The 27,388-nt window shown below is 57.9% G+C and overlaps 4 protein-coding genes across 6 annotated transcripts; 3 read left to right on the top strand and 1 right to left on the bottom strand.

The window, feature by feature from the left end:
• Positions 1–22: 22 nt before the first annotated feature.
• On the top strand, positions 23–3,830 carry DHPS (deoxyhypusine synthase). 2 transcript variants are annotated; one of them, XM_042928526.1, is made up of 9 exons: positions 23–229; positions 806–970; positions 1,406–1,527; positions 1,609–1,705; positions 1,786–1,872; positions 2,404–2,509; positions 2,589–2,692; positions 3,425–3,550; positions 3,635–3,830. In XM_042928526.1, the coding sequence occupies exons 1-9, from the start codon at positions 23–25 to the stop codon at positions 3,728–3,730; spliced, it is 1,110 nt and encodes a 369-aa protein (XP_042784460.1). In that variant the 3' UTR covers positions 3,731–3,830. The 2 variants fall into 2 exon arrangements, with proteins under 2 accessions (XP_042784460.1, XP_042784461.1); XM_042928527.1 differs by lacking the exon at positions 3,635–3,830 and having other exon boundaries at positions 2,825–3,511.
• Positions 3,742–7,546, bottom strand: WDR83 (WD repeat domain 83). Its single transcript, XM_042928528.1, has 9 exons — positions 7,345–7,546; positions 7,147–7,267; positions 6,959–7,064; positions 6,637–6,685; positions 6,437–6,563; positions 5,447–5,514; positions 5,243–5,351; positions 5,052–5,166; positions 3,742–4,021 (listed from the first exon to the last, which is right to left on the bottom strand). Exons 1-9 carry the CDS (start codon positions 7,445–7,447, stop codon positions 3,872–3,874), a joined length of 948 nt encoding a protein of 315 aa, XP_042784462.1. The 5' UTR covers positions 7,448–7,546; the 3' UTR covers positions 3,742–3,871.
• Positions 7,547–7,742: 196 nt separating this feature from the next.
• WDR83OS (WD repeat domain 83 opposite strand) lies at positions 7,743–9,195 on the top strand. Its single transcript, XM_042928529.1, has 4 exons — positions 7,743–7,882; positions 7,998–8,103; positions 8,620–8,717; positions 8,814–9,195. The coding sequence occupies exons 1-4, from the start codon at positions 7,833–7,835 to the stop codon at positions 8,878–8,880; spliced, it is 321 nt and encodes a 106-aa protein (XP_042784463.1). The 5' UTR covers positions 7,743–7,832; the 3' UTR covers positions 8,881–9,195.
• Positions 9,196–10,066: 871 nt separating this feature from the next.
• On the top strand, positions 10,067–25,538 carry MAN2B1 (mannosidase alpha class 2B member 1). 2 transcript variants are annotated; one of them, XM_042928522.1, is made up of 24 exons: positions 10,067–10,273; positions 10,987–11,089; positions 11,266–11,439; positions 11,801–11,994; positions 12,676–12,808; positions 13,068–13,213; positions 14,131–14,247; positions 16,878–16,960; positions 17,064–17,184; positions 17,265–17,343; positions 17,532–17,641; positions 17,921–18,028; positions 18,348–18,464; positions 19,495–19,668; positions 20,762–20,859; positions 20,958–21,075; positions 22,523–22,641; positions 22,732–22,833; positions 23,013–23,100; positions 23,285–23,365; positions 23,775–24,002; positions 24,476–24,628; positions 24,737–24,839; positions 25,345–25,538. In XM_042928522.1, the coding sequence occupies exons 1-24, from the start codon at positions 10,112–10,114 to the stop codon at positions 25,452–25,454; spliced, it is 3,021 nt and encodes a 1,006-aa protein (XP_042784456.1). In that variant the 5' UTR covers positions 10,067–10,111; the 3' UTR covers positions 25,455–25,538. The 2 variants fall into 2 exon arrangements, with proteins under 2 accessions (XP_042784456.1, XP_042784455.1); XM_042928521.1 differs by having other exon boundaries at positions 16,875–16,960.
• Positions 25,539–27,388: the final 1,850 nt, after the last annotated feature.

Raw genomic sequence — 27,388 nt, 5'->3', positions numbered from 1 at the left:
CTGAGAGTGCGGCCGCAGGAGCATGGAGGGTCCTCCGGAGGGGGAGGCACCTGCAGCGGCGCTGGCCGCTGTGCTGAAGCACAGCTCGGCGCTGCCGTCCGAGAGCGCCCAAGTCCGAGGCTACGACTTCAACCGCGGCGTAGACTACCGTGCGCTACTGGAGGCCTTCGGCACCACTGGCTTCCAGGCCACCAACTTCGGGCGCGCAGTGCAGCAAGTCAACGCCATGGTGATGCCTGGGGCGGGACTTCCTGGATGGAGGGGGCGTGGTCACCAGTAGCAGCAATGCAGCACTTGAAGGGGGCGGGGGCTCCCTGGAGAAGGAGGAGTGTCCTTTGTTGGGCGGTCCGATAGGTGGAGAGAGGCAGGGCCCGTTCCGGGCGGGAGTTTCTGCGCTGGGAAGAGGACGTCGTTCCTGCACCCTCATCGCGTCCTACTTTCCGAATGATTCCAGATAGGGGGCAGGTTATAGGTGACCAGTGGAGTTCTGGACGGTGCAGTTGAGGAGGAGCCTGAGTCAGGACGGGGTCTGAGCTCGGATTTGCTTTTTCCGATAGGGAAGGAGGCCGGGCCTGCAAAGGTCATGCTCTCCAATTCCTTGAAAGAGGGGTAAAACCTGAGCGTGTGCCCTGAGATTTGGGCTGTGAATGGGGAGGCGCCTGCACAGGGGGCGTTCGTTCCCTGGTTCCAGGTATTCCAGGTAGAAGTGGTCCCCCATCCCTGAGTGGGCAGAACCTGGGGGCGAGTCCTCTGGCTAGTTTGGGGTCAGCGGGTGAGGGTGACTTGACCCCTCCTTTACATCTAGATAGAGAAGAAACTAGAGCCGCTGTCGCAGGATGAAGACCATCATGCAGACTTGACCCAGAGCCGCCGCCCACTTACTGGCTGCACCATTTTTCTGGGCTACACATCCAATCTCATCAGTTCAGGCCTCCGTGAGACCATCCGTTACCTCGTGCAGCACAACATGGTGGGGACCTGGTGGGATTGTGGCCTTGGTCTTAGGGGCAAGATTATCGATCATTTAAATGACATAGGGAGACAGGGTCATTTTTTTTTTTTTTTAAGTTTATGTATTTTGAGAGAGAGAGTGAGCTGGGGAAGGGCAGAGAGGAGAGAGAATCCCAAGCAGGTTCACCACTGTCAGCATGGAGACCAATGCGAGGCTTGAATCCATGAACTGTGAGATCATGACCTGCTCTGAAATCAAGAGTCAGCCGCTTAACTGACTGAGCCGCCCAGGTGCCCCCCACAGAGTCAGTTTTAAGCAGAGGGACACGATCTAATTTTGTTTTGTAGTAGAGCTTCCCCCAAGGGTCACTGGATGAGAGTTGGGAATTACGAGCCATGCCTGGGATGAGGACAGGGCCCTTCTTCCCGGGCCAACCTCACTGACTTGCTGCAGGTGGACGTCTTAGTGACCACAGCTGGCGGTGTGGAGGAAGATTTCATCAAGTGCTTGGCACCCACGTACCTGGGCGATTTCAGTCTCAGGGGGAAGGAGCTACGCGAGAACGGGATCAACAGGTGGAGACCCTGAGTGGTGCTGGGCAAGGGAGCTGGGCTGAGGGTCCTGGGACCCGATGCCCACATGCCTCATGTTCGCAGGATTGGAAACCTACTGGTGCCCAATGACAATTACTGCAAATTTGAGGACTGGTTGATGCCCATTCTGGACCAGATGGTGCTGGAGCAGAACACAGAGGTGGGGCAGGAGTGACCTGGGGGCAGGCATGGTAGGAGGCAGGGGAGGCACTGCTGCTTGAAGCCAAGGTCTCCTCCTAGGGTGTGAAGTGGACGCCTTCCAAGATGATCGCCCGGCTGGGCAAGGAGATCAACAACCCAGAATCCGTGTATTACTGGGCCCAGAAGGTGAGGGCCTGGGTGGGGCAGATACCAGGCCTGGGCATGTGTTAGCTGGTTTCATCTTCATAGCCACCTGGGGAGCCAGAATGGTTTTCGTCATCTCCACTTTTAGGTGAAGAACCTGATGCAGAGGTTAGGTGGTTTGTCTGAGGTTGCACAGCCAGAGTGTGGTCTTGGTATCCTGGCTTTATTCCTAGACCACCTGGGATCAGTTGGGGTCGTGCCTCGAAACCCTCATGGGGCAGGGCACATGGTCCCACGCTCCTCAGAGGCTGAGCTCCAGCAGCCGGAATAACGAGAGCTCCCAGTCTTTGTCAGACACGATCCTTAGCGTTTGCCTGGGGTTTCATCCCGTATGCCTCTTCATCTGTGAGGGAGGTGCCGCCTCAGCACTTTAGTTGAGGAAACAGAGGCCCAGGGAACTTAAGCACTCTGCCCAGAATCAGGCAGAGAGGAGGGGATCCCACTGGGATGGGGACCAGCCTGCCCACCCTGGGCTCTGAGCCCCAGCTGCTCTCCTGTCTTCCTGTTTCCCAGAACCACATCCCCGTGTTGAGCCCAGCGCTCACAGATGGCTCCCTGGGCGACATGATCTTCTTCCATTCCTACAAGAAGCCAGGCCTGGTCCTGGACATCGTTGAGGGTGAGGTGCTGGGGCCACGGAGGAGTGGGGGAGGAGGGCTGGCTGGGCCCATAGCCTGACCACGGCGCTCTCCTCCCAGACCTGAGGCTCATCAACACACAGGCCATCTTTGCCAAGCGCACTGGCATGATCATCCTGGGCGGGGGTGTGGTCAAGCACCACATCGCCAACGCCAACCTCATGGTGAGTGGGGTTAGAGTACCTGGTCCCTAGCGAGGGTGGCACTTGGGCTTGCCATGCAGACATGCCTGTGCCATGTGCCAAGGAGACAACCGTGGACTAGACAGGCCATAATCTCTGCCCTCTCGGACTGAGGTTCTAGACAGGGCGAAGGGCAGCACACCAGGGCCATGCACGTCAGGTGGCAGTAACTGCTATGGGAAAAAAAGAGGGATGACAATTGGCAAGAGAAAGGAGTGCTCTTCAGAAAAGGTAAGCTCTGGGAAATCCAACCTGTGAGCAGAGAAAACAGCCAGTGCAAAGGCTTTGAGGTGCCTGATTTAAGTCAAGGAACACTTAGGAGGCCGGCGAAGGGGAACGGGAAGTAAATAACCAGTCAGGCCTCCAGGGCCACCACTCGGGTCCTCACAGGCGCCCTCTGGCTTCTGTGGGGGGAACAAACGGCCGGTTCTGGGTAAGCAGTGATGGGACCCGGACCAGGGCGGGAGTCTTCTGTATATTTGGTGGCAGTCCCTGCTGAACAGATGCAGGAGAGTAGTTGCTAGATAGCAGGTGGGTTGGGGGCAGCTCTGGCCACGCATTGACATGGGCCTTTCCTTTGAAGCAAGGGGCCACTAAGGGCTTCCTTCATGCAGGACACATCCCTCAGCCTCTAGCTAGTCCCCTGCGTCCGTGTCTTTCTGCCTGCCTGTCTCCAGTGACTGCCTGACCAGCTCACCTTGCCCCTCCCCACAGCGGAACGGGGCCGACTATGCTGTCTACATCAACACGGCCCAGGAATTCGACGGCTCGGATTCTGGTGCCAGGCCAGACGAAGCAGTCTCCTGGGGCAAGATCCGGGTGGACGCACAGCCTGTCAAGGTGAGGGTGGTCAGCTGGGGGGCGAGGCACAGTCTCCCAGAATGCGGTCACAGGCCCCGCGGTTCACCCAGATCCCCTCTGCAGGTCTATGCCGATGCCTCCCTGGTCTTCCCCCTGCTTGTGGCCGAAACCTTCGCCCAGAAGTCGGACGCCTTCACGCCAGAGAAGAATGAGGACTGAATGGCTACCGCACCAGCGAAGCCTCCCCTCTATTTATTAGCGTGCAGTTCTCCCCTCACTCCTTGGTCAGCAGCAGGTCTCCAATAAATGGTCTCTGTGAGCCTGGAGTCTGTGCCCTTGGTGGCGGCGGGTCCCCCGACTTCAGCCCGTGCCACCCTCCGCCTCATAAGCCTCTTCCCGCCAGCAGTGGACGCTGCCCCCCACGGCAGTCAGCAGGCAGGGCTCCTGGGGGTGGTAGGACAGTGACTGCACCACACCAGGACCCACGGGCAGGGCCAGTGCCAGGGAACCCTGTGGAGGGAAGGATGGGGGGCAGTTACCGGTGCAGGTCTCTCCCCTGACCTCCAGCCACCTGCCTCGGATCGCTTCCCCGGCACCGCAAACCTCACCTGCCCCAAAATGAACCCGTCTGGCGTTCCATCCCTCCAGGTGCTGGGCCAGACACCTTGGGAGTCTCTCTCTCTCACACCTCCCACCCCTTTATCACTAAGTGCTCCTGGCTCTGCCTTTAGACCACGTCCAGACCGCGGATGCCCTCCACATTCACAGCCACCACCTTGCTCCAATCTTGTGTCTCTTCCCAGCTTCTCTCCCCACGCTGCCACTGTCCGGGCTCTACTGGCCCACTGGGCAGCCTCCGTGCTCACTTCCTTCATCACCTTATAGTCCTCGCTCAACACATACGGTCCCTCGAGCAGGCTCCAGATTTCTCTTCCCACTTCAAACATGTCCCTTCGTGTGCCCTTCCCTTCAGGGTGACTTCCTGTCTACCAGACTCTTGAGAAGTAGGCAGAACACTGGTGTGTTCTTAGTTCCCAGGCGCCACCCCCTCCCCCCACCCCCCCCCCCGGCCCTCCATTTCCTCCATCCTCTTAGGGGGCTTACTTTCCCTGGCCAAGCCTCAGCCCTGACCCCATGAGGCCAGAACTGTCTGTTCCCAGCCTGACATCCCCACCAGACACATCAGGACAGGGCTCACAGGGTTGGGGACTGGGAACGGCAGGGATGCTCAGAGATAGCTCAGGTTTCCTGAACCACAGCCCCATCTCAGCTTGGCTTCTGTGGCCTTGGTTAACCTGGCTTCTGTGACCTTGGCTAACCTGGCCCTGCAGCTGCTGCCACGACCCCACAGTACTTGTATCTCCTGACCAACATGGGCCACACCTCCAAGCCTAAGCACACAGTTCCCTTTGCCGGGAATGCCTTTCCTGCTTCATCCTGCCACTCACTCCTCCCAGCTCCCAGCTCTAACAGCATTGCCTTTTCCCGGTGTGGGAGTGATGGAGGCACCCTGGTACAGAGCTGGGGTGAGAAAGCTCACCTCTACCAGGTCCCAGAAGTACACCTTCCCGTCCTCGGAGCAGCTGACCACGTGTGTGTCACGCTCACTCAGGCAGCAGTCCAGCTTGTACTCCTGGTTCTTATGGCCCGTGTACCTAGGGGTCAGTGGGATCAGAAGGGGCTGGGGCTGGGGGCTGGGCGGGGCTGGGGGCCACATCCTTGAGGACTCACTCGCCCAGCAGTTCCCCGGTGTCCTTGTCTAGAAGCCGCAACGTGGAGTCCAGGCTGGACACCAGGGTGCACTGCCCGTCCCGGCTGAAGCAGGTACAAGTGATGGGGCCTGGGGGGGGTGGGGAGGGGTGCGGGTGAGTGAGACCAGGGCCCCATTTGCTGCCCCCGCCTTCCCTGCCTGCCCCACAGCCCGGCCACACTCACTGCCCACGTAGTCTGAGAAGAGCTGCCCCATCCTCAGGTCGTAGCGCCTCACCCGGCCGTCCACGGAGCTGCAGGAGGATGGATGCAGCTGAAGCATCACCCGGGGCCAGTAGGTCCATGGCTCCAGTCCCAGTACCCTCCTTGACCCTGCCAGGACCCTGGGGGCAAGGCTGGGCTTGCCCTTCCTGTGTACCCTTCACCGTCATGCTCACACTCAAGGCCAGCCGTGGAAACTATGCACTAAAGTGAACTCACGAGTGTAATTCCGAGATGCTGGCTTTGAGACTTACACACCCAGGGCCAATCGGGACCCACTCCACCTGTTTCTGATACCGACTGAGCATGCTCTCTGGGCTAGTCCTTGGGACACAGCTGCCACCCAGCCAGGGGCACTTTCTGCCATCGTAAAGCCCCACTGACTGAGAGTAATCTAGGAAGACCTCTCCGAGGAGGTGACATCTAAACTAGGACTTGAAGGATAAGGAGACAAACGTCTGTGGTCCAGGAGACGTGTGGGAACAGGCCAGCAATAGGCTGGGAAGCCCCAACTGCCCCCACAGGGGGGAATGGCACTCCTCTGGTTTTTGGCAACACTTGGGCACCCGGGCTTGGGCTTGGGAATTTTAATTGTTCGCCTCCCGCAACTAGAATACCAACCCAATGTGGGTGGAGATTTTTCCCGATTTCATTCACTGCTGTGTGTGCACTGACTAAATCATATGCAGGTGATGCTCAAAAAACACTAGGAGTAATTAGAAAGGGAGTCCAGGTAGAGGAAGAGCAAAGGCAAAGGTCCTGGGGTGAGAGCGTCCTTAGCACATGAAGAGAAATGAGACCAAGAATGAATAAAAGCTGAAAAACCAGCAGAGACCAGACTGTACAGGGCCCTGTAAGCCGAGGGGAGAAGAGGAGATTTACAATCTAAGCAGAGAGGCAGCGGTGATCCCCCGTGGCACCCGGGAGGGGTGAGGAGGTCCTGGCTCCACTCACCCTGCCAGGATCTCATGGTCCGACACCTTCACACTGGATATGCCATCCCTGGCTTCGTCCAGCGTCTGCACTGGCTCAGGCCTTCGAGATCGGCAGTCCCAGCAGCGTATGCTAGAGTCGATAGAGCCTGTGAGGCCAGCATAACGGTGAGGTCAGGTTTGGGCTGCAGGGGCAGCACCCTGCCTAGGCCCCAGACTCACCAGACAGGATGACCGTGGCCTCTTCATTAAACTGGACCGTGTTCACCTTCTGAGAAACAGGAATTGCCACTCAGAGGAGGCTGGACTTTGGAGGACTGGGATAAAGGCAGGGTTCCAGGTTCCAATGCACGTTAAGGCAAGGGCAAAGGCTAGAGACAGGGGAGGTGAAAGGTTCTGGGGAAACTGCATGCTGGGCCATGGGGAAAGGATGCTTGCTCTGTAGTGGGTAGGGGTGGAAAGGTTCCCTGTCACCAGCTACACAATAATGCGGGTCCTCTCCGTCATCCACGCCTTAATGAGGCCCCTCCTTGCTCGTACTCACCCCCGCGTGGCCCCGGAATTTGCGAACGACCTGCCCTGATGCCACATCCCACAGCACCACCGCCTTGTCCCCGCCGCCGGAGCAGAGACTGCTGTTGTCAAAGGAGCTAGACGGCATAGGAGGGAAGGTGAGTGTTGACGTCGGATCCCGACCTCGGCACCCGTATCGCGGCCTGGCCCCCAGCTCACCCGGCCGCGTCCAGCACCTCGTAGCCGTGGCCACTGTAGGTCCGCAGCAGCGTCCCCCGCAGCGGGTTCCACAGCTTCAGGGTCTTGTCGCTGCCGCACGTCAGACAGTAATTGCCATCCACTGGGGAACACCAGGAGGGGATTATAGGGCCGCGGGCCTCAGGAGGCAGGAGGACACGGAATGAAGAGGGAGCTCACCATTAAATCGTACAGCTCGCACTGCCCCCTGCCCGCAGTCCAGCGTCTTCACTCGTTTTTGCGGCAGCTCCGGGCCCCGCGGTTTGGGCTCAGGGAAAGCCATTTGTGTCAGGACCCTTCCCCACCGCCCTAAATCGGTTGGCACCGAAGATTTCGAGCCCTCGGAACCCACGCTTGGGTGTAACCTTGTGGTCTTCCGCGGTCTACTTCCTGTCTCTCACTTCCGGTTCAGATGTTTGGCTTCTTGAAGATAGTTTTGGGAATACTGGAGCCTGATTCCAGCTTCCAGGTTTCTTTCCCCACTTCTTGTTTTCAAGGAACATTTTTGGTCTCTTCTAATTGTCTGTCCCCTGCCTGGGAGGAGTCCTGGCCCCCGCCGCCGGGAACGGAAGCTCGAAGTCTGTGGGTGCTACTCTAAAAGCCATCCTCCGTTTCCGCGCCGGAAACTGCAACTCCCGCAGCGGAAGAGGCTCGACCTCCGACCCGCCATGTCCACTAACAGTATGTCGGACCCACGGAGGCCGAACAAAGTGCTGAGGTGAGGACCCCCACGTCATGGGAACGGGGCTCGGGTTGTGGGGCGAGGCCCAGGGAAGCGCTTGTCCATCTCGGGGGTGGGACTTGAGTGCCTCTGACCCTTGACCCTGCCGCAGGTACAAGCCCCCGCCGAGCGAGTGTAACCCGGCCTTGGACGACCCGACGCCAGACTACATGAACCTGCTCGGCATGATCTTCAGCATGTGCGGCCTCATGCTCAAGGTGGGCGGCGCCCAGTTTCCTTCGGCGTAGCTCCGCCCGACAGCGAAGCCTGTCGGGGCAGCGGATTCGGAACGCAGCGGGGCTGCCGCTGAGGGGGCGGGGCCTGGCCGGGGGGGCGGGGCTGAGCCAGGCGAGGATGTGAGGGAAGCGAGGGGTCTGGGTGGGTACGTGGGAGGTCTGTCTAAGGTTGGGGGCCAGGTTTTAAAGCGGTTTGGAGGGGACTCGGAAGGATGGGGTTCTTAGCATCATGAGGTGTGTTAGAGGCCAGTCTTCTTGGGCCTGAGAGTATGTGGAGGGGTCAGAGACGCACGCCGAGAGAGTAGGACCAAACACCGGGTGCCTGGAGTAGGCTAGGAGGAATGGGACTGAGGGACTCTTGGGGGCAAGGTCCAAGCTGCTTCAGATGGAATCAGTCGGTTGGAACCAGTGCCTGGTAATGCCCCGCGGGTGGGGGTGGGGGGTCATTGGTGTGCCTTTCATTGACCAAATCCCACCCACCCACCTACCTTTCCCTAGCTGAAGTGGTGCGCTTGGGTCGCCGTCTACTGTTCCTTCATCAGCTTTGCCAACTCCCGGAGCTCTGAGGACACTAAACAGATGATGAGTAGCTTCATGTGAGTCTGGGCCTAGAGAAGGAGGACTGCTGAGTTAACGGGGAGTGGGGGACCCAAGCCTACCCCTCCTGGACTGACACCTGTCTCCTGTCCCAGGCTGTCCATCTCTGCCGTGGTGATGTCATATCTGCAGAACCCTCAGCCCATGACGCCCCCCTGGTGATGTCAGCCTAGGACCACTCTGTCTGCCTTCCCCCAGGCCTGGCCCCTGGCTGCCCAGCCTCCTGCCCTCAGCTGCTGTCCTGGGCTTCCATGAATGCGGTAGTCTCAGGGCCCGCAGCTGGCTGGAGGGAACCTGACCCTTTCCCTGGGATTCCACTTCTGCTGGGCAGAGGGGAATACCCTGGGCCTACCCCTCCTGCCTGCCTTCCCCAACCTGCCTGCTGTGGTGGGAGATGCTGTCCATGTTTCTAGGTGTATCCATTCGTTTTGTTTTTATTGTTGTTGAAACCAGTTAAATAAAGTTTTGCATTCTGGCTGTTCTTTGTGACCTCTCTTTTCTGTGCATTGTGGGTGATCTTCCTCGTTGGGGGGGGGGGTGGGCTCCAGCTCTTCCACTCAATCAGGCCTTTGGTGGGGCTCTAGCCTGGAGCCTTCTGGTGGTTCACTTGCTTATTTCACAAGCCTTGTGACTTAAGTCAGCTGCTAGAGACAGGGAAGTGACCCCCTGTTCTCTGGCAATTTAGCACATGGGCTCTGCTGACCTGAGGAATGTGGGCTTTGATTTTCTTATCAGGCGAATTGGGTAATATCAGCCAACTGGATGGACTGACAGGGACTGGGAAAAGCATGAAAGGCTGAGACCTCCCCCACTGGTCACTCCCCACCTGAGTACCGTGGGTATTTCTTTAACAACTAGGCTGGATACCTCCCAATCTCAGCACTCTCAGGGCAGTTCCCGTATCCGTAATCCTCGTAGGACAGAACAGGACCGCCATCAACCCCTGCTCCTAGCCAAGCTAGGTCCCTCCAAGACCCCAGCCTTAAAGGTCAATGGGACACCCTAGGATCCTGGGCACACACTCCCACCTCCTAGCCGAAATTACACCCATGGGAAAATCTGAGACCGATGCATCCACGGGGACAAAGGGGCACTCCGAGGCCACTTGGAGGCAGGGAGACACTAAAGGCTCTTCTGGCAAAACCAGCACCCTGGGGGGGGGGGCGGCACGCCCAACGCCTCCCTACACTCCTAGCTCCTCAAGGGTAGCCAGAAGTACAGCCTCAGCCCAGGGAGGCGCCACGCCCCGGCCGCACTTTAGCTCCGCCCCCGCCAGCAACCATTGGCCAGGTCGGGTCCTGGGGGCGGGGCGTTTGCCCCGTCTTTGCCGGGCCCGGGAACCCCCCCCGGAGGCGGCCGCGGTGGCGGTGGAGGCAGCGGCGGCTGCGGAGCCATGGGGGCCGACGCGCGGCCTTTGGGGGTCCGCGCTGGCGGTGGCGGCCGGGGCGCGGCGAGGCCCGGGACGAGGTCCCGCGCGCTCCCGCCACCGCTCCCGCCTCTCTCCTTCCTCTTGTTACTGCTGGCGGCGCCTGGCGCTCGGGCCGCGGGATATGAGGTGAGCGCCGCCCGCGGGCGGAAATGTACAGAAGCTCGAGTGAAGCCCGAGTAGGATCGGGAGGTGTGGGTGGGTTTGTTCTGTGGGTGCCTAGTGAATGATTTGCTAATACGACAGTGTGGTCTCAGGGCACGCTTTCCGTCATTGAAAGGTCTGGCTGTGTAGTCTGAGACTAGGGCTCTCTGTACCTGCCTCCCTGCTTCTGTGGGTTGGCTCGCCTGGACTTTGCACGCACCCAACTGTGTGATTGAACATATGTGTGTATGTGGGTGGGGGGGGGGGGGGAGGGTGTTGCTTGGGAGCTGGGACGCTGGAGTCAGCCTGTCCCGAGTTGCAGTCTGGCTCCCTTACTTCCTGGCTCGTGACTTGGGGCAAGTCACTTAACCACTCTGATCCTCAGTGGTCTCATCTGAAAATGAGATAATATCGCCCCCACCCCCCAGGGTGGCTGCTCGGTATTTGCAGATGCTTGATAGACATTAGCTACTGCTATTACCATTTCCCCACCGTGTGAATGAGAGCTTCCCTGAGGGACTGTGTCCAGTGGGAGCTTCTCTGAGTGTGTCCTCCCTGGAAGGGCCGAGCCCCATTTCTCTGAAGCACTCACCTCTAGATCGAGACTTATCTTGCGCCCCCACCCCAAACCCCTACCCCAGCTTGCCTCTTAACCTTGGGTAATTGACAGGGTGTGTGTATTTGGGGTCCCTGTGCAGACATGCCCTATGGTACATCCGGACATGCTCAATGTGCACCTGGTGGCCCACACACATGATGATGTGGGCTGGCTCAAGACGGTGGACCAGTACTTTTATGGCAGTGAGTAGAGCGTGGGGGACTTACCCCTGGGACTCCCATGGCCCCTTTGAGCCCTTCCAATCCTTTCTGGGTCCTGGACATTAGGGTGGGGACAATGCCCAGCTTGGGCTCCTGTGTTGAAGAATATCCCCCCCTTGGCTCGTTTGTCCCTGACTGCCTGACCCCTGTGTCCACAGTCCATAATGACGTCCAGCACGCAGGTGTGCAGTACATCCTAGACTCGGTCATCTCTTCTCTGCTGGTGGAGCCCACCCGCCGATTCATCTATGTGGAGATTGCCTTCTTCTCCCGTTGGTGGCACCAGCAGACAAATGCAACACAGGAAGTTGTGCGGGACCTGGTGCGCCAGGGTGAGCCTGCCCCAAGGAAGTGAAAAGAGGAAGCCCAGCTCAGCTTCTGTTTCTGACACACCGAAGCTTCTGAGATTTTATCATGCCGTGTGCAGCCTGTCTGTGCATGTGGCTCCGCCTACCTGGGATGTCCCTTACTTGTAGAACTCCTATGCATCCCGCAAGGCCCCACCTCCAAGGGATCCTCAGGGGAGCCTGCCGGGCAGAATGCCCTCTCTTCCATATCTGGCTTCATTGGCCTGGGAGTGACCCCTCTTCTCCCTCCAGGCCTGGGTTCACAGGCAGGTCTTCCTATCCCCTGCGTTGCCAACCCTGGCCCCATTCATGGCCCTGCCAACTGTCTTTGTCTTTCCGGGCACAGGGCGCCTGGAGTTTGCCAACGGTGGCTGGGTGATGAATGATGAGGCAGCCACGCACTATGGAGCCATTATAGACCAGATGACACTGGGACTGCGCTTCCTGGAAGACACCTTTGGCAAAGATGGGCGCCCCCGTGTGGCCTGGCACATTGATCCCTTCGGTCACTCTCGGGAGCAGGCCTCGCTGTTCGCACAGGTGATTTCCTGACCTCTCACGAACTGCCCATTCACCAGCTCTGACTTCTCCCTTGGCCACTCAAGCCCCACCCTTCCCTGCAAGCTCACAGGGACCGGGCCCTGTTCCCTGGCCCTTTGGCCCCTTGAGATCCTACCTCTTGGGTGAGTTGTGAATCCCATTACTGCTACACGCCCCCCCCCCCCCCAAAAAAAAAAACCCCGCTTCTCTGCTCTGCCTCGGCCCAGGCCGACTCCACTCCGGGCCCCACACCTACCCCTCACTGGAGCCCCCACCCCCGTTTGCTATGATCCCAGCTCCTCCCCAGTCCAGGTGGCAGGTGGAGGCCTGCCCCTCTTTTCCACCAGTTTCGTAATCTTTGCCTTGACCCGGCTCCCTTTCCATGCTCTGATTCCTTCAGGCTGCATAAGGGGGAAAGCCTTGAGCCAGGCCTCTTTCCAAGCTGGGGAAGGTGGAGGTCTGTTCTAGCGTTAGACCTACCCCTCCAAGCTCTCCCGCGGTGTGATCTGGTCCTTCCCCAAGCTTCGAAATGGGCTGGAGGCCTTCTGGTTTCAGACCTGCTTTTCCTCCCTGTGCTCCGACCCGCCCCTCCCATGTGGAGGGGTCCGGCGGTGGGTGATGAGAGGGCTGGGCATCTACTCCTCCTACCCTCTGATCCCGCTCATCCCTCCCCACCACCAGATGGGCTTTGATGGCTTCTTCTTCGGGCGTCTGGATTATCAAGATAAGAGAGTGCGGGAAGAGAAGTTAGAGATGGAGCAGGTTTGGCGGGCTAGCGCCAGCCTGAAGCCCCCAGTGGCCGACCTCTTTACCAGTAAGGAGTTGGGGTGGGGGCAGGGCTGGCCCCAGGGGCCTGGGACCTGGGACCGTGCTCAGAGGGCCCTGGGTGTGTTTTTATACTCTCTTGTCATTGTCCTGAAACTCTTAATAATTTACGAACAAGGACCCAGCATTTGCACTTGGCACGGTGCCCTGCAAATTCTGAAGCCCCTCCTGGGTGGGGCGTGGCAGGCTTTGACCCCAGGGCAGGTCTGGGGCGCAGGGCCTCCTCCTGAGCCTGGTGTGGCATGCAGGTGTGCTCCCCAATATTTACAACCCACCTGAGAAACTGTGCTGGGACACGCTGTGTGCTGACAAGCCGATCGTGGAGGACCGGCGCAGCCCTGAGTACAACGCCAAGGAGCTGGTCGATTACTTCCTGCAGTTGGCCACTGCCCAGGTAACCCTACTGTGCAGGACCCATGAGGCTGGTGTTCGTAATGCACCGGGCACTTTCCACAGCCTGGGCGTTCCCTAACACCTCCTTGGAACCCTCGGAGGGAGGGAACACTTCCTTCCCTATCACCACGTTCCCCTTTCAGATTTGTATGCATTTCCTTTTTTTTTTTTTTTTAAGTTTGTTTACTTATTTTGAGAGAGAGAGAGAGGGAGTGTGCACGAGCAGGGGTGGGAGGCAGAGAGAGAGAGAGAGAGAGAGAGAGAGAGAGAATCCCAAGCAGGCTCTGAGCGGTCAGCATGGAGCCAGATATGGGGCTCGATCTCACTGACCATGGGATCATGACCTGAACCGAAATCAAGAGTCAGATGCTCAACCGACTGAGCCACCCAGGCTCCCCTGTGTGCATTTCTGATTAGAAGACTGACAAGGGGCGCCTGGGTGGCTCAGTTGGTGAAGCGTCCGGCTTCCGTGCAGGTCATGATTTCACGGTTCAGGAGTTCCAGCCCCTCGTCGGGCTCTGTGCTGACAGCTCAGAGCCTGGAGCCTGCTTCGGATTCTGTGTGTCCCTCTCTCTCTGCCCCTAACCCACTCGCATTCTGTCTGTCTCTCTCAAAAATAAATAAACATTAAAAAAATAAAAAAAAAGACTGCTGATGACCTTTGCCACCCCAAATGCTCACCGGGGCCATGAGACGGCATGACACTGTGCCTCAGTGCCCTCATTTGTGTGCTGGGCCCAAGAGACTTACTCAACAGCTTGTGGCTGTTTTCACATGTGTCCCTGTACTCCCACACGACCCACTTCCTTCCCTCCTCTGTGTGCACCCACACTCTTGACCACGTGTATACCAAGAGACAGCTGAACACAGGGGTGGTTTAGGACCCTCCAGCCTGAGAATTCTCCATTCCATCCACAGGGCCAGCACTTCCGCACCAACCACACCATAATGACCATGGGCTCAGACTTCCAATATGAGAATGCCAACATGTGGTTCAGGAACCTCGACAGGCTCATCCAGCTGGTCAACGCCCAGGTAATTGTGCCCATCTCGTGCGCACGAGTGTGCTTGTGTCCCTGGCCTTTGGGTCATATGCATAGCAATGGGTCCTATCTTAGTTTTCTACTGCTATTATAACAAATTACCAACAAACGCAGCGGCTGAAAAACAGCAGAAATATATTACCTTCCGCTTTTGTAGCTCAGAAAGTCTGACACAATTCTCACTGGGTTAAGATCAAGATGTCAGCAGGGCTGGGTGCCTTCTGGAAGCTCTGGGGGAACGTTTCCTTGCCTTGTCCAGCTTCCAGAGGCCAGCCCCATTCCTTGGATCACGGCCTCCCCATCCTGCAAGCCGGCCGCACAGCATCATCACTTCTCTTTCTTACTCTCACTCCCGCCTCCCTCTTCCATTTTTAAAGACCCATGATTACATCGAGGCCTGGCAGATCTTCCAGGATAAGCTATTTTAAGGTCCGCTGATCAGCAACCTTAACTCCACTCGCAATCTTAATTTCCTTTGGCTGTGTAACCTAACAGGTTCTGGGAATCAGGGCTCAGACACCTTTGGGCCTTTCCCATCTGAAACGTCCCCTCCTGAGGCACCTGGGTGGCTCAGTCACTTAAGCGTCTGACTCTTGATTTCACGGTTCGTGAACGATCTCTCGGTTCATGAGTTGGAGCCCCGAGTCAGGCTCTGTGCTGATGGCGCGGAGCCTGCTTGGGATTCTCTCTCTCTGCCCCTCCCCTGCTCGCTCTCTCTTTCTCTCTCTCAAAATAAATAAAATTAACGTTTACAAAAAAAGAAAGAAATGTCCCTTCCTATCAGTTCCATCCCCAGGGTTGTCTGCTGGCAGTCTCCACGTCCTCACCTTCCGCTCACTGCCTGCGCTGCTGTTTCACCAAAACCGCTCAGGAACATCACCAGGGGCCTTCCAACAGACGTTTCTCGGTCCTCCCCATGACCCTGCGGAGACCTGAACACCTTGATCACTTTCTCCTATAAATATCATGTTCCTGGGCTGTCACTGGTTTTTCTCCTGCCACTCACTGCTTCTCTGCCCACTCCACACTCTGTTGGAAAGAGTCCCTTAGTTCCTATCTTTAGCCTGCTGCTTCTTGGTTCAGGGACCTTGAGAAAGGTTCTAAGCACTCTGCCTTAGTTTTCTTCTCTAGAAAGTGGGCACAATGGTGGCTCCCACCTGAGAAGGCTGTTAGGGTTTAATGAGTTTACTTAATGTCTTTTGTTTTGTTTTGAGAGAGCTCAAGCAGGGGAGGGGCAGGCAAACATTGGGGAACAGAGGATCTGAAGCGGGCTCTGCGCTGACAGCAACGAGCCCAACGCGGGGCTCGAACTCACAAACCGTGAGATCATGACCTGCGCTGAAGTCGACACTCAACCGACTCAGCCACCCGAGGGCCCCTTTAAGGAGTTCATTTACACAGATTAGTAGAACAGTGTCGGGTAAATAATATTATGGTTGTTTATTATTATTATTATTATCATTATTATTATTAGGGGTAGAAATAAAACCTTCCGCTTCTCCTTTAATACACAAGCTGCGAAATCTCCTCCTCCAGGAAGGCTTCACCAAACTCCAGGTGGAGCTCTTGTCCTTTCCGCTGTGTACATGCAGTTCCCATAAATACCTGTGATGCCACATCCAGGCTGATCATAACCAACTGTGTTCACAATGCCTCTCCTCTACGTGGCTGCGAATTCCATGAGAATGGGGCTGGCCTCTGCTTCTTAGACTGTGTCTGAAATCCTGAGCATATTGAAGAATCAAGCGATTGTTTGCTGAGCGAATACTGTGTGTGTGTGTGTGTGTGTGTGTGTGTGTGTGTGTGTGCGCGCGCGCGCGCGCACGGGCGCAGGTGTAGACATGTGCACGCACATAAAGGCATGTGGTGCCACTCACTTCCTTTCATTCACTCAAGTGTTTAGTGAGCACCTGCTGTATACCAGGCACTGGGTTCACAGCACAAGCAGACCAGACATCTTTGTTTTCACGGAGGTCACCTTCTCGTGCCTCCCTCCACCTCCCTCAGCGGAAAGTGTGCCTCCTTTAATTATAACAGCGGTGTCATTTAGCAATAACCTGACAGTGCTGAGGGATTATTCCCGCCCTATAATGTCACACTTAGTTTTTCCACAAACATTTTTAATAATAAAATTGGAGGGGCGCCTGGGTGGCTCCGATTTCGGCTCCCGTCATGACCTCACGGTCCGTGAGTTCGAGCCCCGCGTCGGGCTCTGTGCTGACAGCTCAGAGCCTGGAGCCTGCTTCGGATTCTGTGTCTCCCTCTCTTTCTGCCCCTCCCCTGCTCAAGCTCATGCATGCACTCTCGCTCTTTCTCAAAAATAAATAAACATTAAAAAAAATAATAATACAATTGGAATTTTTAAAACAAGCTTAGTAAAAATTTCAGGTTTATTCTTGCATCCGTGAAATTCTTTCCGTGCTGGTAATATTTAGCTTCTGGCAGAATTCAGTTTCACACTTGGCCACTGTTTTGCGCTCAAAATGTGTGTTAAGAGAATCTGAACCCCCCCGCACGCATGAATGCGTGCACACGTGTGTGAGGATGTCGGTGCACACCTGTGGGCCCCCTGGGAAGGTGCGGACTCCCCAGGGCTCACACACGGACACCTCCCCCCAGCAGCAGGCCAACGGGAGCCGCGTCAATGTTCTCTACTCCACTCCCGCCTGTTACCTCTGGGAGCTGAACAAGGCCAACCTCACCTGGTATTTGGGGGGGGGGGGGGGAAGGGGAGCTTGCGGGGTGGGGGGGGGGGGTTGGCATGGCCTTTGGGTCCTGACCCTGCCCTCAACACCTCTGCCGCTGCAGGTCTGTGAAACAGGATGACTTCTTTCCCTACGCCGACGGCCCTCACCAGTTTTGGACTGGCTACTTTTCCAGCCGGCCGGCCCTCAAACGCTACGAGCGCCTCAGCTACAACTTTCTGCAGGTGGGTGGGTGCTGAGCCCAAGCGGGCGCCCAGCGCTCCCGACAGGTCCAGGGCCACGACACGCCCTCTCTGCCCCCCAGGTGTGCAACCAGCTGGAGGCGCTGGCGGGTCCGGCGGCCAACGTGGGACCCTACGGCTCGGGAGACAGCGCACCCCTCAGTAGGTGTCGGGGCTGGCGAGGGGACGGCAGCATGTCCGAAGCTGGACGCCAGACCCTCGCCACCCCCTCGATTCCCTTCATAAAGCTCCTAAGGACGCGGCCCTCACACACGTGACCTGTCCCGTGTCCTTGGGGTCGGGACTGAGAGCCCTGCAGAGACCCCACCCGCTTCACAATCTGCTTGCAGATGAGGCGATGGCCGTGCTCCAGCACCACGACGCGGTCAGCGGAACGTCCAAGCAGCACGTGGCCGACGACTACGCGCGACAGCTGGCTGCCGGCTGGGACCCCTGCGAGGTGCGCGGGGTGGGGCCTGGGAAGGGGCGGGGACAGGGAAAGGCCGGTACCGAACGGAAGGGCGGAGACTGTAAGAGGTGGGCAAAGTGGGGGGGCGGGGCTAGAAGGGCTCGTAGGGGCGGGGCTTGGGACGAGAGAGGCGGGGGCAGGAATGGGGCGGGGCCTGGCAGCACTCCTGGGCGGGGCCTAGGGCGGGGTGGGCGGGGCCCGGGAGGGGATGGGGAGGAGACCTGGGTGGGCATCTAGAGCCGACCCACACCCTCACGCTCCCTCCCACAGGTTCTTCTGAGCAACGCGCTGGCGCGGCTCAGCGGCTCCAAGGAGGACTTCACGTACTGCCGAAACCTCAACGTCAGCGTCTGTCCGCTCAGCCAGACAGCGAAGAACGTGAGCGGGGCTCCGGGCCGGAGGGGCGGGGCCGGGAGCCAGGTCTGGCGGGTGGAAAGAGCAGGAACCTGAGGACAGCGGGGCGGGGCCCGGAGGAGGTGGGGCTCAGACGGAGGGTCTCTGGAGGCACCCGCGGGCTGCGAAGTTGTCTTGTTGGAGGGGCGACCTGTGATCACGTGGGGCGCAGTGAAACTGGGGTGGGACGGAGACCAAAGTACCCCGTGGGGGCTTGGATCACCCGAGGGAGTTGCCGCCTGTGGTGGGTGGGTTTCCAGAAGGCCTGCTGTAACCCTTGCCCGTTCTGACCCTCCCACACCAGTTCCAAGTGACTATTTATAACCCCTTGGGACGGAAAATAGATTGGATGGTGCGGCTGCCAGTCAGCAAACACGGTTTCGTCGTGAGGGACCCGAATGGCACAGTTGTGCCCAGCGATGTGAGCCCATTCAATGAATATTCGTCCTATGAGTACCACCCCCGCCCCCCCATGGTTACCTCCTGCCTTGGACACCTCCCCCTGAGCATTTCTACCCGCCCCCCTCCCCCCCTCCCCCCATTATCTGCCTTCATGGATACCTCCTCCCATGGACACCTCCCTCTCTTGGGTAACTCGTTCTCGTGAATATCTTCCCCTCCATCAATACCTTGTGCCTGGTACTTTCTCTTTCTGTGAATATCTCCCCCCTCTGCCCCTTAACATCATTCCCCTTGGCCACATCTGTCTCCCTACCCATCCCCCTGCCCTGCCTCCTGAGCAGTCTTCCCCATTTTTAATGTCTCCTCATGACTTTTTTTTTTTAAAGATTTTATTTACATTTTTTTTCAAATTGTATTTAAATTTTAGTTAACATAAAAGGATTTTTTAAGTAGGTTCCATGCCCCAGTGTGGAGCCCAACGGGTGACTTGAACTCATGACCCTGAGATCAAGACCTGAGCTGAGATCACGAGTTGGATGCTTAGTTGACTGAGCTACCCAAGGCACCCCGGGATTTTATTTTTTGAAGTAATCTACATCCAACGTGGGGCTCGAATTTACAACCCTGAGACTGAGTCGCAAGCTCTACGGACTGAGCTAGTCAGGGGCCCCAAATTTTATTTTTTTAGTTTTTTTTTGAACGCTTATTCTCTCCATCCTGGAACGCCTCTTCCTACGAATCTCTTCCTCCCCCAAGAATCTGCCTTTCCCTCCTTCCCTTGCTTCAAGGATCTCTTTCTCCACTTCCTCCCTCACTTCTCCTTCTCCCACAGTCTCTACACCCTCCAAGCAGTGCTTTCTCCCCACTTTATGAATCTTCTCTGCAGTCTCTAACTCAGAATTTCTGACACCCCATCCTCCCTGGCCAACGCTTTAATTTCTTCCTCCCATTTGGGGCTCCTTCTCCTGATGGAGTTTGACCCGGCCTGTGTACAGCTCAATAGGTTACTCACAGTCTCTTGACTCTGTTTCCCTCTTCCCTTACTTGAGGTGGTGATGCTTCCTAGCTCAGACGGTCAGGAACTGCTTTTCCCAGCCTCGGTGCCTGCCCTGGGCTTCAGCATCTACTCAGTAAGCCAGGTGCCTGGCCAGCGCCCCCACGCCCACAAACCCCAGCCCAGATCCCAGCGGCCCTGGTCCCGTGTCTTGGCCATCCAAAATGAGGTGAGACTGTCGGGATGCCCTTCCCTGTCGCTGTGACAAATTCGAGGTATCATGGCGAGCCTCATGGAGTGGATCAGTGGGTGAACTACATCAGTTCGTGGTGTGGTTACCAGTCTCCCGTTATGTGTCCTCCAGTGAGTGACCACTTCCCTTGGAACCTCAGTGTCCTTTCCTGGGACTGTTGTGCGGACCCAGTGTAATCACGTGTGACACTTGACAGATACGAAAGAGCTGACGGTGGTAGGGGTTTGCAAATTAAATGAGGCAAGTCAGAGCCTTGAGGGAGGGAGCCACGTGGCCACTGGGAGTGGAGGGGCGGGGGGTGGCACGGAGAAGGACCCAGGCAGGCAGGGAGCAGCGGAAGCAAAAGCCCTCAGCCAGGAGGGTGGCGAGTGTTCAAGGAACCCTCTGTGGCTGGAGGGGCGGGTGTTGGGTGACAGGTCAGACTGTGCAGGACTTGAGGGCCCAGGGGAAGACTTTGGCTTTTACTTCCAAGGAGCCACGTGAGGGACAGGGCTTCACTAAGACTGTCATGGGGCCCCAGCACTTTTGCCTTTGTGGGTCCCTTTTTCCATTAAAAAAAAAAGTTAAAAATTATATTTCAGGACCAGGTGGGTATAAAAGATGAATATTATTAACCAGTCTTCGTTATAACATACTCCTTATTATTACATTTAAGTTTTCTTCTGATTCCAAGAGAAATTAAAATTTACACATTTCCGTTGGCCCCTAAAAGTCTCTTGGGTGGTGGCACTGTGGTTACTCCGTCAAACGCCCAAGTCAGCCCTGGGTCCCAGCGGACCCGGGCTTAGGGTGGTACTTAGGGTGTCACTGGCGCCCTCTGGCGGCCGCAGGGCGAACTGACGGGGAGGTGAGCCCGGAAGGGGTCAGCGGCATTAGTCCCAGAAGGCCACGGAAATGGTTAAGAAGTGATCAGCTTAAGGAGAAGGTAGAAGGTAGATCTGTTAGGATTTGTTAATAGGGCCAGGTGAGGAGATAGAGGGAGGGAGGGTACCTCCTGAGCCCCAGGAAGGATGACGCTGCCCTTGGCTGAGATGATGGTCATTAACGTCTGTCCGCCTTTTCTCTGCAGCACATCCGGGCTAGGTTTGACCCTGACACAGGGCTCTTGGTGGAGATGGAGAACCTGGACCAGAACCTCCTGCTACCTGTTCGCCAAGCCTTCTACTGGTGAGGCGGGGGGGGCGGGGGGGGGTACCCCTAGTCCAGGGAGGGGGTGTAAGTAAAGCTGGGGTCACCTACCTTGACTCTCACCTGCCCCGGTCCAGGTACAACGCCAGTGTAGGCAACAACCTAAGCACCCAGGTCTCAGGTGCCTACATCTTCAGACCCAACCAAGAGAAACCGTTGATGGTGAGCCGCTGGGCTCAAACGCGCCTGGTGAAGGTCGGTGCCCAGGGATGATGAGTGGGTGTGTGGGGAGGGGAGGGGGGTGGAGTCTGGGCGGGTGTGGGGGGCGGGTGTAGGATTTACACCTCCATCATATCCAAAGACAGCTAAGACCTGAGGGGAATACTTGAGGATCTCCCCACTGGGCGGGTATTCATAGCTGGTTGAGTAACAGCCCTGTCTTAGAAGCAAGAACAAAGGCTTTCACATCTGCTGTGGGTGTCGGGATTATACTTGGCCTTGGAAGCTGGAGGTGGGGTGTATTCAGTTGGCCCGGGAATGGGGAGGGCCCGGTGGAATTGCTTGAAGGCTTCACTGAGGATTATATCTGAGGTGGGGATTTGAGAGTTCACACTTGGATAGGGCTTGGCTGAGTCTCCCTTGGGGTGGATGTCTGAGGGTGCATCTGGCCGGGACAGGGCCCACCCTTGTGGGACCTCTCGTTGATGTTTCCTCGTAGGGCAGGGATGCCGCAGGTAATGGCAAGGTTCACATTTGCCCTGCTTCCCCTTGAGGTGAACGTTCCGCATACCTGGGTCGCTGTGTTAGGATATAGTTTCGCCTGTAGTAACAGTTGCCAAAATTCATCGTGCCTAAAACAGGATCGGCTTTCTTTCCATCTAACAGAAAGTCTGGCTGGGCCATCCAGGGCAGGTGGGGTGATTTCACAGTCATCCAGACCTCTTCTTCTTCTTTTTTTTTTTTAATATTTTTTTAATGTTTATTTTTGAGAAAGAGACAGGGTGTGAGCGGGGGAGGGTCAGAGAGAGAGAGAGAGAGGGAGACACAGAATCCGAAGCAGGCTCCGGGCTCTGAGCTGTCAGCCCAGAGCCCGATACGGGGCTTGAACCCACAGACTGCGAGATCGTGATCTGAGCCGAAGTCGGACGCTCAACCGACTGAGCCACCCAGGCGCCCCATCCAGACCTCTTCTGTCTCATTGCTCTACTTTCCTCAACATTCAGCTTCTACCTCCTGGCCCAAGATGGCTACTCAAGCTCCAGCCATCGTACTTGCATTTGAGCCAGTGGGAGAGGGAAAGAGGCAAGGAACGTTGTTTACGCCAGGTTGATGGTTTTCCATGGAGCAAGCCATGGTCACACAGCTACCGATAGCCTCAGGGAAGACTGGACAATGTAAAGACAATGTCTTTAGTCCGGGTAGCCACTTGCCAAACTAGAATCCTGTTCTAAGGAGGGAAGATGGGGCAATGGTGGGCAACAATCCTATTGCCACACTCAAGAATGACGCGGTCACATCTGACGGAGGAAGTGTGGGCATCACACCTAGGCAGGTGGGAGAGGTGGGGGAGGTTCCCATGCTATCGGTGGGGTTGACCCGGGTGTAGGCCTCTGTGAGGTTTATAGCAGGGGTGGATATTTGCAGGGCTCACCCGTGCTCAGGTGTATGCTTAGACCTGCCCTCCACCCCTACGTGCCTGCAGACACCCTTGGTGCAGGAGGTTCACCAGAACTTCTCAGCCTGGTGTTCCCAAGTGGTTCGCTTGTACCGAGGACAGCGGCACCTGGAGCTCGAGTGGACGGTGGGACCAATCCCTGTGGGGTGAGTGGCACCCGCTGGGACTGGGGGGCTGGGTGCAAGGGCAGAGTGGCGCCGGCGGAGCTCACAATCTCGCCATCCCCTCGGGTATAGTGACGGCTGGGGGAAGGAGATCATCAGTCGCTTTGACACGGTGCTGGAGACGAAAGGACTCTTTTACACAGACAGCAATGGCCGAGAGATCCTGGAGAGGAGGTCGGGGTGACCGGGGGCAGCCACGGGTGGCCTGCGGTGTGTGGAGGGCCCTGGGATCGTGGGAGCATCTGCTGATCCTCTGAGTGGGGGAGGGAGGGGATGACGGGGGAGTGAGGAATGGATGAACCGGGGAAGGGGAGCTGGAGCCCAGGCCTGACCGAACCCCTCCACCTCCCCAGGCGGGATTATCGACCCACCTGGAAGCTGAACCAGACTGAGACAGTGGCGGGAAACTACTATCCAGTCAACAGCCGCATTTACATCAGGGTATCCCCCCCCCATCCTGCTCCCCACTTCTCAGCACCCCTCCACAGAGTGGGGGTCACCCCTCAAGCTGAGCGTCTCCCAGCTGTCCTCGGTGGTCTCCCCCATCCCCTGTGGGGCCTGCCTGGGGGCCATGGCTGCCTGGCTGTGGGGCCCCTCACTCTCCTCCCCTCCCGCCCCCCACCAGGATGGCAACATGCAGCTGACAGTGCTGACCGACCGCTCCCAGGGGGGCAGCAGCCTGAGGGATGGCTCTCTGGAGCTCATGGTGAGTGGCCAGAGCCCTGAGCCAGTTCCCACTCTGGTGCCTACTGGACCTTGAAGCCTGTGTCCGTCCCCGTTCTCTGCTACGTGTAGCCCCCCCCCCCCCCCCGTAGCTCCCACTAAGCTGAAACCTCTGTTCCTACGTGACAAGTTTACTCCTCCCTTTTGTCCCCTCCCTACCCAGCCCCCCACCTCCTCCAGGCCCTGACTTGCCTGCCCTGTTCCGTTAGATCCCTACCTCCCTCTGTCCCAGGCCCTTGCTAGGTTGACTCCCCACTTCCGTGGCGACCCTCTACCGGACCTTTCTCTGCGTCCATGCTTCCCACTCTTCGGTTTCTCTTGAAATTTCCACGAGCCCTGGGCCAGCAATTGGCCAGAGGGACCCCTCACCCTGTCCTGTGGACTCCCTGCAGGTGCACCGAAGGCTCCTGAAGGATGACGGACGTGGCGTAGGGGAGGCGTTACTGGAGGACGGGTTGGGGCGGTGGGTGCGAGGGCGCCACCTCGTGCTGCTGGACAAGGTCCGGACCGCGGCCACCGGGCACCGGTTGCAGGCAGAGAAGGAGGTCCTGGCCCCACAGGTGGTGCTGGCCCCGGGTGGCGGCGCCCCCTACCATCTGAAAGTCGCCCCGCGCAAGCAGGTGAGGGGCCCTGGGCCGCCTGGTAGGGGACCCCAGTGAGCCGCGGTGGGTTTTCCCGGCTTTATGTGGGTCCCACTCCGCCTGCTCCTAACTCGTCCCGGGGAGGCCATAAGCTAGTCCCACCCCTCAGCTCAGCCCCGTTGCCCCGCAGGCCCCGCCCAGTACTAGCCTGTTCAGTCCCCTCTGCCGGGACTGGGTCCAGGCACAGCCTCCGCCCTCTCCCCTTCCACCTCCCACCCTCCTCCGCCTACGTTTGGTCCAGCCCTGCCTTCAGCCCCGCCCCCCATCCCAGTGGGTCTCCGGCCAGATCAGTTCGGCCCTTTCAGCGGCTCGGTCCCGCCCCCAGCCCGGCACCGCCCTGTTCCTGGGTCTCTTTATAAGGGGTCATCGCCCCTCCCCGACTAAACCCCGCCCCTTGCGTCAGAGCCCCGCCTCCTAGCCTCACTGCCTCAGCCCCACCCCGCTTTCCGCAGTTCTCGGGGCTGCGCCGGGAGCTGCCTCCCTCCGTACACCTGCTCACGCTGGCCCGCTGGGACCAGAAAACGCTGCTGTTGCGCTTGGAGCACCAGTTCGCTGTAGGGGAGGACTCTGGCAACCTGAGCTCCCCCGTGACCTTGGATTTGACGGTGAGGCGGGCGGAGGTGGGAAGGAGACAGGACCCAGGCAGGGAAAGGAGGGAGAGGCGAAACCCCGCGCTGTCCCTACTCAGCCCTGCCCGTATCCACTGCCTGCAGGACCTCTTCTCCGCCTTCACCATCACCTACCTGCAGGAGACCACGCTGGTGGCCAACCAGCTCCGGGCCAGCGCCTCCAGGCTCAAGTGGACACCAAACACGGGTGCGGGCCTGCCCGGGGGGGCTGGGAGCTGGGAGCCGTGTGGGGAGGTGTGGGAATGTTGGCCAGGACCCAGGTGTAGAGAGCTCTAGTGTTCCGATCCTGGTTAGCAGTTTAAGGGTCTTAAGTGGGTCCGAGCAAACTAGCAGCGGGTCTTGAGGGTTTGAGATGGAATCCCATGGGTATCTAGTTCATGGGGAAATCCCATGGGTATCTAGTTCTAGAAAGGGAAAGGTGTGTCTGTCACCCGTGGGGTTGGCATGATGGTCTTTAGAATAGGGCTGGAGGGTGTGATGGAGATGGCCAGGCACTGGAGACAGATTTGGGGATCTGGGGATGGTATTCAGGGCCTGGGGGGAGGGGGGGCAGTTGAAAAACAGGTCTGGGAATAACGCCCCAGGGACAGATTTGAGAGTGTATGGCCATGTGTAGGCCCAGGGAAGGAGCAGGGGGAGGGGGTGAGACAGAGGAAATCTGTGGCCCTTACTCCTCCCTTGCTCCTCCCCAGGCCCCACACCCCTGCCCTCTCCCTCTCGGCTGGACCCCGCCACCATCACGCTGCAGCCCATGGAAATCAGAACCTTCCTGGCTTCGGTCCAGTGGGAGGAGCATGGCTAGACACGCTGGGAGCAGGCGGACCCTCCCCCTCCTCCTCCTGCTGCTTCTGCCACCAACAAAAGCCACTAAAATGCCACTACCAGGCCTTGGGTCAAGGTGTGATTGAGTGGGGTTTTTTTGTTGCTGTTTTTTGGAGGGGATTTAATTTGTGACCTAGAAAAGTCAGCAAACATTATGTGACTCTTGACCTGAGGCCTTGCAGGAAAGTCACTTACCGGCCTGAACCCTGCCTCCAGACTACATCATTCACACCCCACCTCATCCACCACTCTGTCTTCCACTCCTCCTTCCCTCCTTTGTCCACTCAGGCTGTGGCACAGCTGTCCCTAGGAGCCACTGGGGGGGGGGGGCTGCATTGGATATGGGCCCAGAGAACCGAACATACCTGGCGGGTGGAGGTGGGGGGGGCTTCCAGACCTGGCTTTGGGGGAGCCAGGCCCTGAGGGCAAGGAATCTAGGAGGTCCTGGTGAGGGGGGTGGAACTGGAGCCAGGCCCCAAAGAGGGGCCTGGGGCAGGGGGACTAGAGCTGCAGGGCTCCCAGGAGCAGGCGGAGAGCCCGGCGTACCCTGGTGTGCCCTGGGGTGTGTTACCGAGGAAGGAGGCTTCGGGAGGAAACTGGGGGTTGAGACTTGAAGGTGAGGGACTTTCCCTCCAGTAAGGACAGCCTTGCGCAGGTCCCTTAAAGGCGCATGGAGGCCAGGAGGGCATCCCAGACCAACCTGCAGTCGGATGCACCTCCAGAAAATGTTTTTAAGTCCCTCTTGGGTGGCAGGCATGAGCCTGGGTAGCTAGGAACCCCCAGGGAGGGCACTGTGGGCCTGGATGAGGTCCCAGATGGGGCCTGGGTGCTGGATGGGCCTCGAAATTTTCTCTAAGTCTCCCCATAAAGAGATGGACGAGAGAGGCCCAAGGAAGTGGCCATCCTGTCTGGGGTCCGGTCACTTGATGCACCTCTTTTTAAACTTTTTAAAGTTTCCCTCCAGAAGGGAAAGGCAGCAGAGCCAGCCAGGGTAGTCTGGGGATTGTGCCCCAGGGCCATCTGCTGTCCTATGTAGGGTCCCATCTTAGCAGGTACCCACCAAATTTGCTTGTGAGTATTCCTCTGGTGGCAGGAAAAAGGCTGGCCAGGAAGTGCATCCTACGGATGACATCCTCGGCCTGGTGGGCCATGGGATCTCCTGAAAATGTATCCAAATCCCCCTCCAATGGCAGGCGCTGTCCTGGCTGGCCAAGGAGATCCGTGGAGGTTGCCCTGGGTCCTCCCTCAGTCCCACATGGTGCCCGATTGCTGGCTATACCGCTGTAAACCTCTCCAGCTCTTCTCTGGTGACAGGGACAAGCACAGAGAGACCGGCCAGAGAGACTCGGGGTGGGTGCCCAGGGCCAGGCTGTGGTTCTGCACAGGGCCTGGTATTGGACCCGCCTGGCGGTATCTCCTGAAAACGTATCCACATCCCCATTTAGAGGGAAGACCGTGGGGACACATGGGTGGCTCAGTCTGTTGAGGGTGCAACTCTGGATTTCAGCTCAGGTCACAATCCCGGGGTCGTGGGATCAAGCCCTGCCGTGGGCTCTGCACAGAGTGTGGAGTCTGCTGAAGATTCTGGCTCCCTTCGCCCCTTCCCTACTCTCGCTCTCTTTCAGGACAAAAACAAAACCCAAAAATAACAAAGGGAAGACCCCAACTGGCCTGGCTGGACAGGTAGACTCCTGGAGGATGCCTTGGGCTCAGGTGGTGTCACTCTTGCGTCCCGGTCATTGGGAACGCCTCCTGAAAACTTTCTATGCCCTTCTGTGGAGGTCCGGACTGCACTCCGGTTGCTGGATGCCCTCCTCCTTCCCCTCATTGTTCTCGGTCTCCCTCTCGGGGAGGCAAGCAGCCCTAGCCATCCAGGGAGGCCCAGCCATGGTCACACGTGGGCCCTATTCACAT

Source organism: Panthera leo, chromosome A2 (genome assembly GCF_018350215.1).
Source record: "Panthera leo isolate Ple1 chromosome A2, P.leo_Ple1_pat1.1, whole genome shotgun sequence".
NCBI lineage: Eukaryota > Metazoa > Chordata > Mammalia > Carnivora > Felidae > Panthera > Panthera leo.
The sequence above is the reverse complement of the archived record's forward strand: the minus strand, read 5'-3'. Positions and strand labels throughout refer to the sequence as shown.

Coding starts and splice junctions, on each gene's coding strand:
- DHPS (XM_042928526.1), top strand. CDS start 23: ATGGAGGGTCCTCCGGAGGGGGAGGCACCTGCAGCGGCGCTGGCCGCT. Junction 2,693..3,424: donor TCGCCAACGCCAACCTCATG/GTGAGTGGGGTT, acceptor CCCTCCCCACAG/CGGAACGGGGCCGACTATGC. Junction 3,551..3,634: donor TGGACGCACAGCCTGTCAAG/GTGAGGGTGGTC, acceptor TCCCCTCTGCAG/GTCTATGCCGATGCCTCCCT.
- MAN2B1 (XM_042928521.1), top strand. CDS start 10,112: ATGGGGGCCGACGCGCGGCCTTTGGGGGTCCGCGCTGGCGGTGGCGGC. Junction 17,642..17,920: donor CCGGCTGGGACCCCTGCGAG/GTGCGCGGGGTG, acceptor TCCCTCCCACAG/GTTCTTCTGAGCAACGCGCT. Junction 18,029..18,347: donor TCAGCCAGACAGCGAAGAAC/GTGAGCGGGGCT, acceptor CTCCCACACCAG/TTCCAAGTGACTATTTATAA.
- WDR83OS (XM_042928529.1), top strand. CDS start 7,833: ATGTCCACTAACAGTATGTCGGACCCACGGAGGCCGAACAAAGTGCTG. Junction 7,883..7,997: donor AGGCCGAACAAAGTGCTGAG/GTGAGGACCCCC, acceptor ACCCTGCCGCAG/GTACAAGCCCCCGCCGAGCG. Junction 8,718..8,813: donor CAGATGATGAGTAGCTTCAT/GTGAGTCTGGGC, acceptor CTCCTGTCCCAG/GCTGTCCATCTCTGCCGTGG.
- WDR83 (XM_042928528.1), bottom strand. CDS start 7,447: ATGGCTTTCCCTGAGCCCAAACCGCGGGGCCCGGAGCTGCCGCAAAAA. Junction 7,268..7,344: donor GCGAGCTGTACGATTTAATG/GTGAGCTCCCTC, acceptor GGTGTTCCCCAG/TGGATGGCAATTACTGTCTG. Junction 4,022..5,051: donor ACTTCTGGGACCTGGTAGAG/GTGAGCTTTCTC, acceptor TTCCCTCCACAG/GGTTCCCTGGCACTGGCCCT.